This window comes from Aricia agestis, chromosome 8, assembly GCF_905147365.1.
Source record: "Aricia agestis chromosome 8, ilAriAges1.1, whole genome shotgun sequence".
NCBI classification, from domain to species: Eukaryota; Metazoa; Arthropoda; class Insecta; order Lepidoptera; family Lycaenidae; genus Aricia; species Aricia agestis.
Window position 1 is genome coordinate 15556334 of NC_056413.1, and position 15367 is coordinate 15571700.

At 40.9% G+C, this 15367-nt stretch overlaps 1 protein-coding gene across 1 annotated transcript in view; it reads left to right on the forward strand.

Annotated features, from left to right (window-relative positions):
- The window catches only part of LOC121729256 (nascent polypeptide-associated complex subunit alpha, muscle-specific form), a 104766-nt gene that overhangs the window by 42776 nt on the left and 46623 nt on the right, over window positions 1-15367 (forward strand). Inside the window, exons 2-3 of the mRNA XM_042117715.1 lie at window positions 3604-3747; window positions 4308-6016. Of these exons, the coding sequence (XP_041973649.1) occupies window positions 3604-3747; window positions 4308-6016 (1853 nt within the window). The remainder of the gene's footprint in view (window positions 1-3603; window positions 3748-4307; window positions 6017-15367) is intronic.

A 15367-nucleotide genomic window follows, 5' to 3' on the forward strand; every position in this document is an offset into this window, starting at 1 on the left:
TAATTACACCATATTGTTACAATATTGTTCGTATATTGTCTGGTGTGTGGAGTTCAAACGCCGCGCTTAACCTTGACTCGATGTGGTTTAAAAAGTTACACGTGATAATAACATTGCTGCAAACAACTTCAAATAAATTTAAATATAGTTAAATAATGGATACGTTCTAATAGCGTATCCATTATTTAACTATATTTAAATTATATAGTTAAATAATGGATACGCTATATAGTATTATTAGTTTTGTCCTTCTCTACCATGCCTTTTCAATTGTAACAGACAAGGACAAAAAATTGCAATGTTTTTGTTAGAAAGGAGGTTATTTAATATTTATATAGTATCATTAATAAATTTCTTCTATATACTCTATACTAAGTAGTTACCTGTTAAAGGTTTAAGAGAATCTTGGCTAGGTACCAAACATGACCAAAAAATATTTTGGGCATGTTTTTTCTTCAAGATGTCAAATCTATAATCTAAACTTAGGTAAGTAAGTATCTAAAACGTTATATAATTTAATTTTTGTTTACCGAATATGGCCAAATTATTTCACACAAATTTTAAAGTACGCGGCTTAAATACGACCTACAAAAAAAGCGTATTTTAGGTTCCTAAAGCACACGTACTTACTGAAAATTGTTCTTTTTTTCTCTCATAAGAATATCAAGCAAAACCTGGCAAAACGTTGTAAATTACATCGAGAAACGCACAAGACTCGCGTGATAGCTGTTCTAAAATTATAGTATATTGCTGCAATTAAAATATTCGATAAATTGATAATAATTATTAATTGTTTATTGATTGTTGAATTATTGCATTGATTGGCAAATTGGCGTGCGTTCAGATTCTCTCGAATCCATACTAATGTTATAAATGCGAAAGTGTGTCTGTCTGTCTGTTACCTCTTCACGCCCAAACCGCTGGACCGATTTTGCTGAAATTTGGCATGGAGATACTTTGAGTCCCGGGAAAGGACATAGGATACTTTTTATCCCGATAAAATGTACGGTGCCGCCGCGATAAACGAGTTTTGGCGCAACAGAGTTGCGGGCGTCAACTAGTGTTTCGATAATTTGGAAACTATTCGTAGTAACTGTGATTTCTAAGCTATTGAGCTTTTATCGCGGGCTTTAAACTAATAAATTCCGTAACGAAAATAAACCTAACATTCGTCTAGCGTCGTTTTAGTTCAGCAGACTTCGGCACGGTGTCTGAGTGCGTGCGACGTATATGCTAGCCGTAGACTAGCTGCTAACTGCAATAACTTTACCGCGGCAGACTCCGAGTGACACATAATATTATTTAATTTTATAATCATCTATTTCCCTCTACTTTTCCTTTCTTTAATCACTCTGAAAAGTTTACATACTTTTTGTTACCAACCAATATAATAGCAAGTACCAACTGCCAAGTTCTTTTGATTGTCGCTGTCCATGAGCATTAGGGTTGCCAACATTTCTCCGGCGTAATATAGTATTTTTCAAAATAAACTATAAAAAATATACTTCTAAAAAATATAGTATTTTAGGGAAAAATTAAAAAATGTTCAATGAAATATTTAAGTATTACTTATTTATTTTTATAAAAACTATATTTTTTGCACTTCTTGCATTTTTTAACAATGTTTTGTCTAAAATAAAAGTGTCATATGCTTTATTACATACAATTTTAAGATTAATGTAAATTAAAAGATCATTTTATTAATGAGAGACTACTTCTGTTTCTCTCTTCCCGCCATTTCAAATTCAAAAGTGTCAACTTATTATGTCAAGTCATAATTATGTACTAAGCGCGTTTATAAATTAAAAAAAAAGATTTTGTTTGATAGATTTCAGTGTTGAAAATATAGTACCTATTTTGCGTACTATATAATAGTTCAACAGTATGTAGTACGAAGGCTCGAAATATAGTACAATACTATATATTATAGTATAGTACAATACTATATATTATAGTACGGTTGGCAACCCTAATGAGCATCGGCAAACAATCAGGTTAGGTACTCGTATATCGCTAAAATATCAACTCGAATTTAGAGATAATAATAATATTATGTACTTAAATATTAAGCGATTTCCATAATCACTCTTGTCTACTCTTTCGTTGAAAGAAATCCTTTCTATTTTGACCATACTTACCAATTCAATTTTCTTAACATTACCTAATTTCCATTCTCAATTTTCAAAATTTAGGATAGGTAATGCTAAGGCCTGAGTTGGCTAAAAGTTAAGCACACAGGGTCACAATTCTCAACATTAGTTCGATTGTCTCACTATAATTCGGGTGAATGCGTTGATGATAGTTCGTGTTCGGTGTTAATAAACGAATTAAGCAATTATTTGCATCGTGTTCGTGTAGCATGTCCGGCGATATCGTGCATGTGAATGTTGCTAATCTCATGTTGTTGCTACACCTAATTTTGAGCAACATAATATTTTTACGATGTGTGAAATGAATTGCTTTTATTGCTAGGTTATTTTTTCAGACATTCATAATAATTTCGTCCATCTGTTTGTTATCAGTTATTACATCATGTTTAAGGCTGATTTTCCTGTCACACTGACTGCACGCGCACCGTCGGCACTCGGCGCTGACTAGGACCTATAATAGTTATATTCTGTGGCGCTGATGTCCCGAGATTAGAGATGTGCCGACTAGTCGATAAAGCCGACTATCCGGCCACTTTTGTAGTCGGCGACTAGTCGGCGAATAGTCGGCAAAAAGCGCCGACTATCCGGCTTTTTATTTTTTCATTTTTGTTATTATTGGAATTACATTAAAGAAAAACCTTGATAATTATAAGTGTTCAAATCACACTTAATCAGCCTTACACATTTTAAAATTAAATGAAGTGTTTCTGAAATTACTTGCTAGTAAAGAAATATATTTTTTAAATATATTTTAACAACAAATTAAGTATGTATTATTAAATCAAAATTGCATGTACATTGAATATTTCCTGAAAACCGTCAACTGTATCATAAAAACAAAAAAAGTAACGTACGCGAAGTAAACATGACACGATAGGTCACCTTCGCAGGCGGCGTGCCGCGTGTGTGACTTACCCGCGATTCGCGAATCAGGAGTAAAAAAAGCGTTACGGAAACTTCCGAAACCATGATCGGCTTGGCCGACTAGTCGGCCGATTAGTCGGCTTCTTTGCAGCCGACTAATCGGCTAGTCAGCTAGTCGGCCAAAGTCATGATCGGCACATCTCTACCCGAGATGTTTTAGAATTTTGAATAACGTAGGTATAGCGGTCTGCGCTGATATTTCATACATTTCGGTGTAGGAACCGACGGTCAGCGAGCGATCAGCGTGACAGGAAAATCAGCCTAAACCGTTGAACTGATTTTGATTATGGGTGTTGAGATTTTTTGGGTCCCGATCTCTCCCGATAAAGACCTAAGATAAAATAGAAGATACTTACCTAGCTGAACATGTAAATATTATATTAATATAATAGTACTTACCCTTCTTTGTTTTGCTTCGCCGTAATCAATTAAATGCCGTATAATAATTTTTTACGCAAAAATTAGCAGCGAATATCTCAGTAACGCCATCTGTCGTCGAGTAGCGTAAACATTGTAAACTTTGTTGCAGGTGACAATGGCAGCACACACGCACTTTATCTCGAAACGATAGTCGAAGAGACCAGCGATGATCTGCGCTCCGAGAGATCGTCTGCTGCCACATGGCTGTCTGACTCCGATGCCGACTCCGTCATCCATGTGCGAGGCACGGCAGGTAAGAGATTAGAGAGATGTAATTTTCACTTTATTGTAAAACTATAACATCCCTAATGAAATACTGATTTAAAACGTTGAAAAATATTATATCTAACATTAAACTTATATACTTAATAATAATTCAATATGCTCTAAGAACGATCTTATTAATTTAAGACAGCGCCATCTAGTACATACAAGTGGAACTTCTTAGTAACGTGGCTTTGGAAATGTTTGCAGTTATAGTCACTGATGGCGCTTTATAGTTAACTTGTTTATTTGAAAAATAATAATGTATTTTTATAGTTTTTATTTCCCAGTGATTACATAACTATAAGTATTTTTCTCTAGTGCGTGGATAACTTTACTTGTTCGACTTTAATTCTACTTTGTGCGATTTTAATCGTAAATGATTTATTTTTACAATACAATTTTGGACACTTTCCAAGGTATATCTCAAACTCATTTCACTTTTGGTGTCATTGTCATTAACGACGCTCGGACCGAGCGACGCGGGTGTTCGGTGTACTGCAGTATAGTGCGAATCTCCGGCTGACGGTATAGTGGTGTTCCCGACAGGATCGGAGTGCGACAGCGAGTCGGAGCGCGAGTGGGCCTGCCCCGCCAAGCGCCGGCGGCGGGAGCGCGCCTCCTCGCCCACCAGCTCGGCCTCGCTCTCGCGCACCTCGAGCCTGGCCCAGTTCGAGTCCCTGGAGCGCTCGTGCGCCGCCCCCGCCTCGCCCAGCCTGTCCCCGGACTCGCTGGAGTCGCCGCCGCCCTCGCCGCCGGCCGCGCGCCCCGCGCCCCGCGCCCACCTCTCCGCCGAGAACCTCAGCGAGGACAGCGGCTACAGCGAGCGCGCGCGCCGCCCGCCACCGCCCGCGCGCCGCGCCCAACCCGAAATAGCGCACGGGCCGGCCGGCAGCGTGCCCTGCCTCGCCGCCTCGCCAGCCGCCGCGCGCCGTCACCCGCCCGCGCGCGCCACCTCGCTGCCCGCCGACCTCGACGTGTGCTCCGAGCCGCGCCCCGCCGCCGCGCACGCCGCGCGTTTCCGACAGACCTTCGAGGTCGGCGACGACCTCACCGTCAGCGTGGCGGACCTCACCGCGCTCGACTACCGCGGGGGCCCGCGCCGGCCGCGTCCGACGCCGCCCCCGCGTCCCGCGCACCGCCCGCCACCGCCCCCCGCGCCCGCGCCGCCGCCCCCGCTCGCCCGCGAGCCCAGCGCCGGCAGCGACTCCACCACCGAGTCCGAGCGCGCCTTCGCCCGCGAGATGGAGGCGACGGCGCGCCGCCTCGACGACGACGCGCGGCGAGCGCTACGCGACGCCGGCGCCGGCGCCTACGAGCGCGAGCTGTCCGTCCTGACGGCGCGACGCCTGCGCGACTCGTGGGGCGCTTGGGACGACGTGCTGGACGAGCTGCGCCGCCGCATGGAGCCGTCCTCCACCTCGCCCTCCCCGCCGCGCTCCCCGTCGCCCGACCCCGTGCGCACTCCCGCCTTCGCCTCGACACCCGTGCGCGCCAACGACGCGCGCGTGCGCTCCACGCCCGAGCTGCGCGCGCGCGCCACCCCTCCGCGGGAGACGCCGGAGGAGCTGCGTGCGTCGCTGCAGCTGGTGGCGCCGGCGCCGCCCGACTCGGCGCCGCCGGGCCGCTCCGTGTCCGCCGGCTCGAAGGGCGTGACGTTCTCGCCGGTCGTGGCTGAGGTCAGCTGGCGCGAGAGCAGCTCCAGCGTGGAGTCGAGCGCGAGCTCGAGCGCGAGCGTGGACGTCGCGGACGCGGAGGTGGAGGAGGTGGGGGCGGGGACGGAGGCGCGCGCGCCGCCGCGTTCACTCCACTCCGCGGCCATGACGGAGGCGCGCGCGCCGCGCGGCCGCATCGCCGGCTTCCTTTCGCGGTTCGCGAACTTCCGATTCTCGGGGCGCAAGGAGAAGAAATCCCGGGGCGCAGGCGCGTCGGCGCGGGGCGCCGGGGGTGCAGGGGGTGTGCCGGCGACGGCAGACGGCGGCGGGACGGCGCGCGCGGCTTACGTGCGCATCCCGCTGAAGGAGGAGGGCGTGTCAGCGGTGGCGGCGGCCCCGGGGGCGGGCGGCGTGGCGCACCGGCCGCCGCGCCCGCCCGCCGCGCCGCCCGGCGTGCTGGAGACGGACGTGGACACGCAGCGCACGGTGCTGCACCGCTCGCTGCTGGCGCTGGCGCCGCCCCAGCCGCCCCCGCCGCCCGCGCCGCGGCCCCACAAGTCCATGGAGTTCCTCCTCGACAAGGACAGCGCGCAGGCCATCAAGGTGAGTCCCGAAAACTACACCGACCCGACCAAAACGGACCACCCCACACGAAGAAACCGAAACCGACAAACCCACAAAACACTCGTCATTCACTCAAAAGTCAAAACACAAAAAACCCGACAAAAACGCTGAGCGCGCACTATCGTAAGTCAACACGTGCGTTATTGATTCACCGCGAACGTCCGACGAAACTATTCAGTGCACTCGCACCCGGCCGGTGCAGGCCGCACACAGCTGCAGGCATGCCACACTAACCTCTTAACTACATAAACCGCTAATACACTACCCTAAATATACGCCCATAAAAACCGTAGTAAGTCATGTTGTTTACAAACATCGCCCAATCGCATTAGACATTCGTTTGGCGGGCGATTGCCGATTAGCGATGACGTAAATCTACGGCTTACGGATTACGACATTATGGCAATAGAAAGTGATCATCTGCATACCTAGTGGGCTCCTCGCCCTGCCCGCACTCAGCACTGGGCTAGTGTACAGTCGCAACATAATCCTCAATTGAGGACATTGCCCTGGGATAACAGGGACTACAATTGCATTTCTCTGTTCTAAATTCTAAACGATTTTAATCTTATAGTAAACACATCCAACGTACGTATTTCAAAGGTAGAAATTTGACGTTATTACAATAGAATTATTAAGAAAATATAGAAAAATCAATTACTTAAAACAAGATTATTGAGATATTTGCCTTTTTTAAATAAACTGCCCAGTTTCTGAAGTATAACAGAAGTTTTCCCCTTTTATGGTATTGATTGGTTAATCTGTTAACGGTTAACCAATAAAAAGCGCTAGTTAATTGATGAACTTCTCTCGAAAATCTTCAGAAACCGACCATAAGTTAAGTAACTTAGATAAGTACCTGCTTGATACTATGTAATATTATTATTTAAACAATCGCCAACTTTTCCCAGAAATTCCTTGTTTGACAGTGATTTATGTAGTATACGAAGTGGGGTACTCGTATAAGATAAGATAGTTAAAAATAAAAATCCTCCAGGAATAGGCTCGTTGCGAAATGTATAACCGGCTTTATGCTTTCCTTATAGTGACAGTAAAACTTTTATGGTGGGACATATTTTAATGTTTTTACTTTTTAATATCTATAATCTAAGTGCAATTTTAATGCTTATTCTAAGATAGGTATAACGGTACTCAGCACGTTGAAAAACCATAATTAAATCTAGCTTTACAATAATTTTCCATAATATTGGGTCGTCATAGTTTAAATTTACACTTTCTACCCGCAATTAATAATAATTAGTAATTACAAATCCGTGTGTCAGTCTGTCGGCCTGTCTGTCTGTCTGTTACTTCTTTAAATCCAAATCGCTGAACCGATTTTGCTAAAATTTGGTATGGAGATACTTAGAGTTCCAGGAAAGGACATAGGATACTTTTTATCCTGGAAAAATGTACGGTAAATGTAATGTACGGTTCCCGCGCGATAAATGATTTTTGGCGCAACGGAGTTGCGGGCGTCGTCAGACTTCTAATAATACAATATAATATATCTATATATATAAAACACAAAGGTGACTGACTGATTGACATAGTGATCTATCAACGCACAGCCTAAACCACTGGACGGATCGGGCTGAAATTTGGCATGCGGGTAGATGTTATGACGTAGGCATCCGCTAAGAAAGGATTTTGATAAATTCCAACCCCAAGGGGTTCAAATAGGGGATGAAAGTTTGTATATAGTAATACTTCTTAACGCGAGCGAAGCCGCGGGCTAAATCTCGTATTATATATGCGAAAGTGTGTCTGTCTGTCCGTATTTTGGTCTGTCGTCCTGTCTGTCTGTCTGTTACGTTACCTTATCAAGTCCAAACCTCTGAACCGATTTTGCTGAAATTTGGTACGGAGATACTTCGAGTCCCGGGAAAGGACATAGAATACCTTTTATTCGGGAAAAATGTACGGTTCCCGCACGATAAACGGGTTTTGGCGCAACGGAGTTGCAGGCATCATCTAATAATAAATAAACAAAATATTTGAAGTCTTGTAAGAATGACAAAAATGCAAACAACATAGTAAACTTAAAAGTACACGTAAGCGTTCATTAGTTAACATGTAATATAGTAATAGTTTATAGTACCTATTACATGAGTCATAGCCTGGAGTCATAATTTACTAAATAATAATAATGAGTAATGTCTGATTAAGGACGTGAACTCTGTGAACCCCGATTCATTAAATTAAATGTATTCCATAAGTGTAATGTCTTTGATATTAATCTTTGTTGGCACTAATTTCACTAATGATTATCTTTATTACTGAAACTTAAGCTGAAATTATGGCAACTAGAGATCGCCCAATGGTCGAAATTCGACCTTAGTTTCAACGACATTAGGATCTATATATTGTAAAAAAATATTGACTTTATCTTATTTTTTCAACTCTTGTCTCTGGGACACAGCTGATGTCAGACTGGCTGTGTAAGCATTGTCTAATAGTATCTAAGATTCAATAAAAAAAAACTATAATCCATTTTTAATTTGTCACCTTGTTGTAAAAATCTGTCATTTTTCCTAGTGTGTGTGTTGTTGTGTGTGTAATGTTTTATTTGCTAAAAAAATGTATGATAAAAGCATAATTTCAAAATAATATTAGCTCGATGCACTCCTTCACCATATAAACTATAACTGTGCAAAATTTCATTCACCTACGTTTCCCCATTTTTCGTCAAAAGGGATACAAAGTTTTTGGCTCACGTATTAATATATTATAGATATGTATTTAAAACTTTAAATGTAATTTAAAAATATTATGGATCAATGTAATTCAATGCGAAGATTGAGAAACACTGACTTTTAAGCTCCCCTATAATACTGCCCGTAGATTTTAACTAATTTTAATTCTGTTCCCAGACATAGTAACCATTGAATGAACCTTAATTTTATTTCGTGCGAAATACTGTTGCAATCACAAATCGTATGAATTTAATTGACCCTTAACCAGAAGCGTAGCGTGCCTTGGCGGGGCCCATATATTTTTTTTAAGGCCCTTAAAAAAGTTCTCTTCTCTTTTAATTAAACTTCTCACAAAAAATCGCATAGAGTGACTATCGATTCCACGCTTTACGGGGTAACATTTAACAAAGGATTTTTTTTTTACTTTATCATATTTTGTGATTTAAAAAAAATACGGCGTTAGCTACGCTCCTTGCCCTTAACTGTATAACATTATCTATATACGCAATACACTTGTTATTCATGTCGCTGTTAGGTGACATCATGACAACATGTCATGGATTATTATTTCCTATGTATAAGCAAAGTCAAGAGTATTGTTTAGTCGTGAGGACGTGGGAATAACACCACCAACCTTGGTGTTACTTGCTACAAACAAAACAATATGGCGAAATTGTCTATGACATGTGACAAGTGCATTCTATATTCAAAGTCATCTTTAGAACACTATTAAGATTCACAATTATTTTGCCTCGGAGTTACTTGAGCTGATCCTTATGTCGTTGCCGCGTTGGTAATAAAGATCCTGTAGACTTGTTAGAACTATAATATTTATGATGATTGGCAGCAGGCAGCCAACAATTAAACATAGATTGCGTGTTTTCACCGGAAAATTCGAAAGCAAAAGAGAGTTCTAATCTAATCACACCTTTTCTTTTTTGTTTGCCGACCTTTCTAACCATAGACTCTGTAAGAATATCGAGGCCAAAAGCTTGTCCAAAAATATCCACAACCGAATATAGAATATAGGGCCATTTTGATGATTTTTGTGGCCATTTAGAATTTAAAGTATGACGTAACTTCTATCGACTACATTCTAACTTTTGCATAGTCAAAATCCTACCATTTCCTGAAATTTGAAGTCTTTTGTACCTATGTGTACAACTGGAAAGATATTTCAATTTTCAATTGTTTTTTAAATGCTTGATATTGATATTTAAGATAGTGCGGCATTTATAATGTCTTGTTTGTAGTTACAATAATTATTTTATCAGAAGGCCATCTTACTATTTATTATCTATGTTGTCACTACTACTACTGACTAGTCGATAGGTAATTTTGAATTCATTAATAAGTAAGATAGAAAAACAAACATTAGGTAGGTAATAATAGAATTTTCATCAGGAAGATAGCTATTAGATTAAAAAGTTTGTAAAGACTTTAGACGCAGAATTAATAAGTATGTTTATGAAGTTTATAATATGAAGGTAGTTATAAGATTTTGTGACACCAATAATTGCAACCATGGCAACCATTATATCACATCAATATTGTACCTGCTACCTTATACCTAGTTTAGTTAAAACCAGGGCTGGTTTTAGCACTACCAGCGCCCTGGGCGAGATTTCTTTGACGCCCTTTTGTTTGCCTTCAGCGCCCCTTTTTATCACCCCCCCCCCCCCCCCCTAACGCCGTTACTGGTTAAAACCCAATCTTTCTCGTACTATCGGGAACACTATAAAGACAGATGACGGACAAACTTGATTTGATCGGGTTTTCAAGATGTCGGACTAACATTGACTTGACAACCCAACTAATTAACGTAGGTCCGTACTCCGTTTGCCTACGAATCAATCTAATACTTTCAAACTAGCAAAAGCAACTAAACTCTCGAAGAGGCTTGCCTTTGTGAATGGTTTCGATATCTATTTGAATAAGCGTTCATACAATACGAGACTTTCCCCAGTCGGCACAATGCGACGGCAATCGGTACAGATAAATCCTAGATTGTTTTGCTTACAAGTACAGTTTTCGCAGTTAAATTATTTAAAATTAAAGATTAAAAAACTCAGGAGTCAGGCATCAAGACAAAATTACGCCTCCAAAGTTGTGGTGCTGTTCGGTTCGGCGGTAATATTTATAATTTCGGTCGTCGATGTCAAAATATGTCAAAATGGCCGAAAACAAAATCGAAGTCGCTTGGCCACTTTTGGTCCATGCGGCTTCGGTTTATGACTAGGATTTATAGATGATTTTAGGAAAGTCACAATAACATATTCCCTTAACTTTTCTCTTTCTCCTTATCATTATTATCCTTTATTGTAAGTTTAATTTCATGAAAGGCATTTATTAAGTACTAGATGACACCCGCAACTCCGTTGCGCCAAATTCGTTTATCGAGCGGGAACCGTACATTTTTCCGGGATAAAAACTGATAATAATAATAATACTCCCCACACCGGTTTCGGTGACGGTGGCCAGTTTCATTGAAACCAGGCCAGCTACGCAGGAGTAATTTTATAGTGCCCAAGTGTGTGCGCAGTACACAAGAGCACTCTCTATTCCTTTTACTCTCATAACCCAGTGGGACGGAAGACCGACACGACTGGCGAGGGATCAGGCGCAGGACCGACTTTTTTACATGCCCATTCGACGCATGGATCATCTTACTTGTCAGACAATCAGGTGATCAGCCTGCATTGTCCTAACCAAACTTGGAAATAACATGTTTCCAACGCGGGATTCGAACCCACGACCTCCGGAGTCGAGAGCGACGCTCTAACCACGGAGGCGTTAAGGGACGGGATAAAAACTATACTATGTCCTTTCTCGGGACTCAAAGTATCTCCATGCCAAATTTCAAAAAAATCGGTTCAGCGGTTCGAGCTTGAAAAGGTAACAGACAGACAGACAGACACACTTTCGCATTTATAATATTAGTAATTAGTATGGATACTGTACAGTGTACATGCACAAGTGTCAGCGACAGCTTTTTTCTGTTCCATTTGTTTTAGTTTATCGACGTTTTCGTACACTCTCTAATCTCTATGTAGAGTATGTACCTACTATGGCCCGGATTCGGCCCAATTCTCATGATACAATCAATGTGGATTCGTTTTACCTCTTGCAGGACCTTTATGTCCATGACATATTAGGACTATACTTCAACTAACAAGACAAACTTTCTCCTCCAAATAATATGGTATGATGATGAGGTTAATCGTGGTTACCTGAAAAGTCCTCACTCTGTGTTGTTTGTCGTTTTTTTTTTCATAATAATTGTCAAAGATGGAGTATGTAGGTACTAGTAGTAGACCTAACAGTTGACCTTCTATTAATGACGAAATAAACCTTCGTCGATGACACGAACAATTGACCTGGACCTTCACCTCGATAGGTTTTTATTTAGAATAACCACTAGACTATAATAGAGAGATAGAGAGAATACCCAAGTGCAAAGCCAATCAGTCTTCTGTCTTCATGAGAGATATAGAAACAATTGAAAAGCTATCAGAAAAATGAATTCATACGCAGATGAGGAACCTACAATATTTGGTCAAGTTATGTCAAGTGTCATAATCGATCTGTCGGCTGGGCTTAACATAACTCGACCAACTTACGTAGGTCCGTAATCTGCCTACGAATCAATAGGGAACAATGAATACGCAAAGGTCGGAGCGGAGGGCGCTACTAGCACGTACAGGTAATCCGACCAAAATCCGACATGTTGCAGTCGTCATAACTCATATCATTTGACAGAAACGTTTTCAAACGTCGAACAAAACTTTTTAACTGTACTCACATGCGGTGGACCGCAAAACTGACAGCTCGAAGGCTCGCATCGAGCCGGCTTGATGGAATTAAATATATCGATTTAGAATAAAACTATCGAGCAATGCTGAATGTATGCGTGAAATCCCGAGCCGCGGGTTTTGCTCGACGTTATTGCTCGATCGAGCAAAACCGTATGTGAGTACTTAGCAGATGGTGCTGCTGTCTCTAGCGTGAAAACATGGCAGTAATATCATATTCTTCTCTAGATATTACAATTAGAGAAATTGACATTATTTGGCCGGGTTATGTCAAGACAATCGGACTCACAGTAACGGAACAACCATATTTGTTGAGGCACGGAAGCACTTCTAATATGGGAACTACTGGAGTGCTCATTTAAATTCTTCACACGTCATATTATGGGTAGACTTTTTACACTCTGTTCCTTAATGCACAAGGTATTTTAAGCGGCATTACTCATTACTCATAATATTATATAAGCATGTGTCTGTCTGTCTGTTATTTTCAGACAGAACACCTGAACCGTAAAGATGGGTCATATATTATACTTTAGTCCCTAGAAAGGATATAGGATGGTTTTTATCCAAGAACAAGAACAAAGCTGCAGGTACTTGTACTATTATCTATTCTGTGCTGCAGGTGACAAGTACTGATATACTCACTAATCTTTATCAATATTATAAATGCGCAAGTGTGTATGTCTGTCTTCCTGTCTGCTACCTCTTTACACTTAAGGCGACGCCTTGATAATTTGGTTGTAGCGATATCGATTTTTCCCAGCAATGACTAAAGCTAAGAAATTAAAGTTCATTGTCAGTATTCATCATGTCTTTGTCTTTGAATTACCCATAGCATAATACGATTGGTCAACTTTTATAACACAGAATAATCAATCAAAAAGACCTCTGTAAAAAAAGGCATTGTAATTTTGCCAACAGAGGAGAATGATTTAAGCTTTCAAAATTTGTACATAGATTGGTTCAAGCATATACTTTAATTAGCTTATATGAAATTTATTTATAGTTTTTAAATTACGCGACAAAAACCATTTGGTCGCTTACGCCCTTTCTATTTCTTGTTTTCTATGAGAGGCCGAGCCGGCCTCTCATAAAACAAGCAATCTAAAACATATCCAACACGGTTATTTTACTTTAACGCGGCTTCAACTTAAACAGCTGAACCGATTTACTATTTAGATATTTGGAAATTAGAATGCAGAAACTTTCCTGGAAAAGTAAATTGAAAAGTACAAGGACAGTTTTAGCGTCATATGCGAATTTAGGAGTTATAAAGAAACTTTAAACTCCCTAGTCCAAATGTACTCCGAAGACTCACATGAGTCCAATAAAAGTACAATGGTACAATTCGTGGCACTAAATGGACTGTAATGGGACTTCCTTCCCTCTGGAATGTGTCGTGTTACCGAACCCACATACATTTAGTAACAACTAACAGCTGTTCAAACGAGAGATTAATTGGGAGAGATTGTTATATTTATTGTTGTAACCCCGAAATTAATAATGAAATAGTTGAAGATACTGTACATAAATTAGATACTAAGAGTGGGTTGCACCAACTTACTTTAACTATAACTTTAACTACAATGCAAAATGTCAAATCTTAGGTTAAAGTTAAAATGGACGCCATCAAGACGCCATATTTAACCATAACCATAGAGCTCAACAAAATGCACATGGCGAAAAAAGGAACTAACGCTGTCATCATACAAAAACGCCATTTTTGACAGTTCTCCTTTACCAGCAGCGCCCCCGTCCACGTTCATTTCAAGCCTTGTCGGACCAGCTGTCATCTGTCAAATTCTGTGGTCAAAGTTAAGGTTAAAGTTAAAGTTAGCCTTAACTATAACCATAACTTTGACCATAACTTTAACTTTAACCACGCCTTTGGTGCAACCCAACCTATTAGATTCTGTTAATGATAAAATGTCAGAAAAATTAGATAATATCATAATATTATGGATTATTATTTTTATTCGTTTCGGTAGGAATTTATAATATAAAGTTTAAATTGCGAATTTATTACATCTTAAAAATATATCTGAAGTTACTTTTAAAATTGGTGGAAGCAGTAATAATAAACTGGATATATTTTTGTCCTTCACTCTGTGTTTTTGCTTTTGACGTTTTCTGATACAATCTAAATAGCTCCACACATTTAAGCTATTACATTACAATAGATATTGAGATTAACGGAAGATTCATTAATATTTTTTGGCGGTAATCAAAGCAACTAGGTTACGGGCTACGGCCGTACTCAGAGACATTTAATGTTAATTAAACTTCAATTAAATGAAGAGTTTAACAGATAATGTGTGGAGATATAATAATTATGTCAAAATCTTTATATAATTACACTGAAGTAGTTAATATTCGTCTCTGACGGCAGTTAGGGTTGCTCATAAAAGCAAGAAACTCTATTAACACCTATACAAACTTCTTAGAGTACTACGTAACTTTTACATTACGTTTTAACCCGTCAGCGGCGCGAAATCTAATTAGCACGTATCCAGAAGCCCCACTAGATAGCCATCGGGTCGAGAGAGCCGGTTTTAGGTCACCACCGGGTCGTTAGAGCCCTTTGTTCCCGCTACTTGTTTGTTTTACTGACATGTCTTTAGTTCTTTACACTTTACTACACTAAAGTGGAGCATGGCAAAACTAATGGACCAATGGATCGCTGTTTTGCTAGGGATTGATGTAAAGACTAAAGTTAAAATTGAGAGGCTTAACTGACACGTAGGCTATTTTTCAAACTGGGAAGAAAATGCTAAACTGACGGAATAGTTACTCAAGAATAACGGCCGCTCTCTCGGTCATTT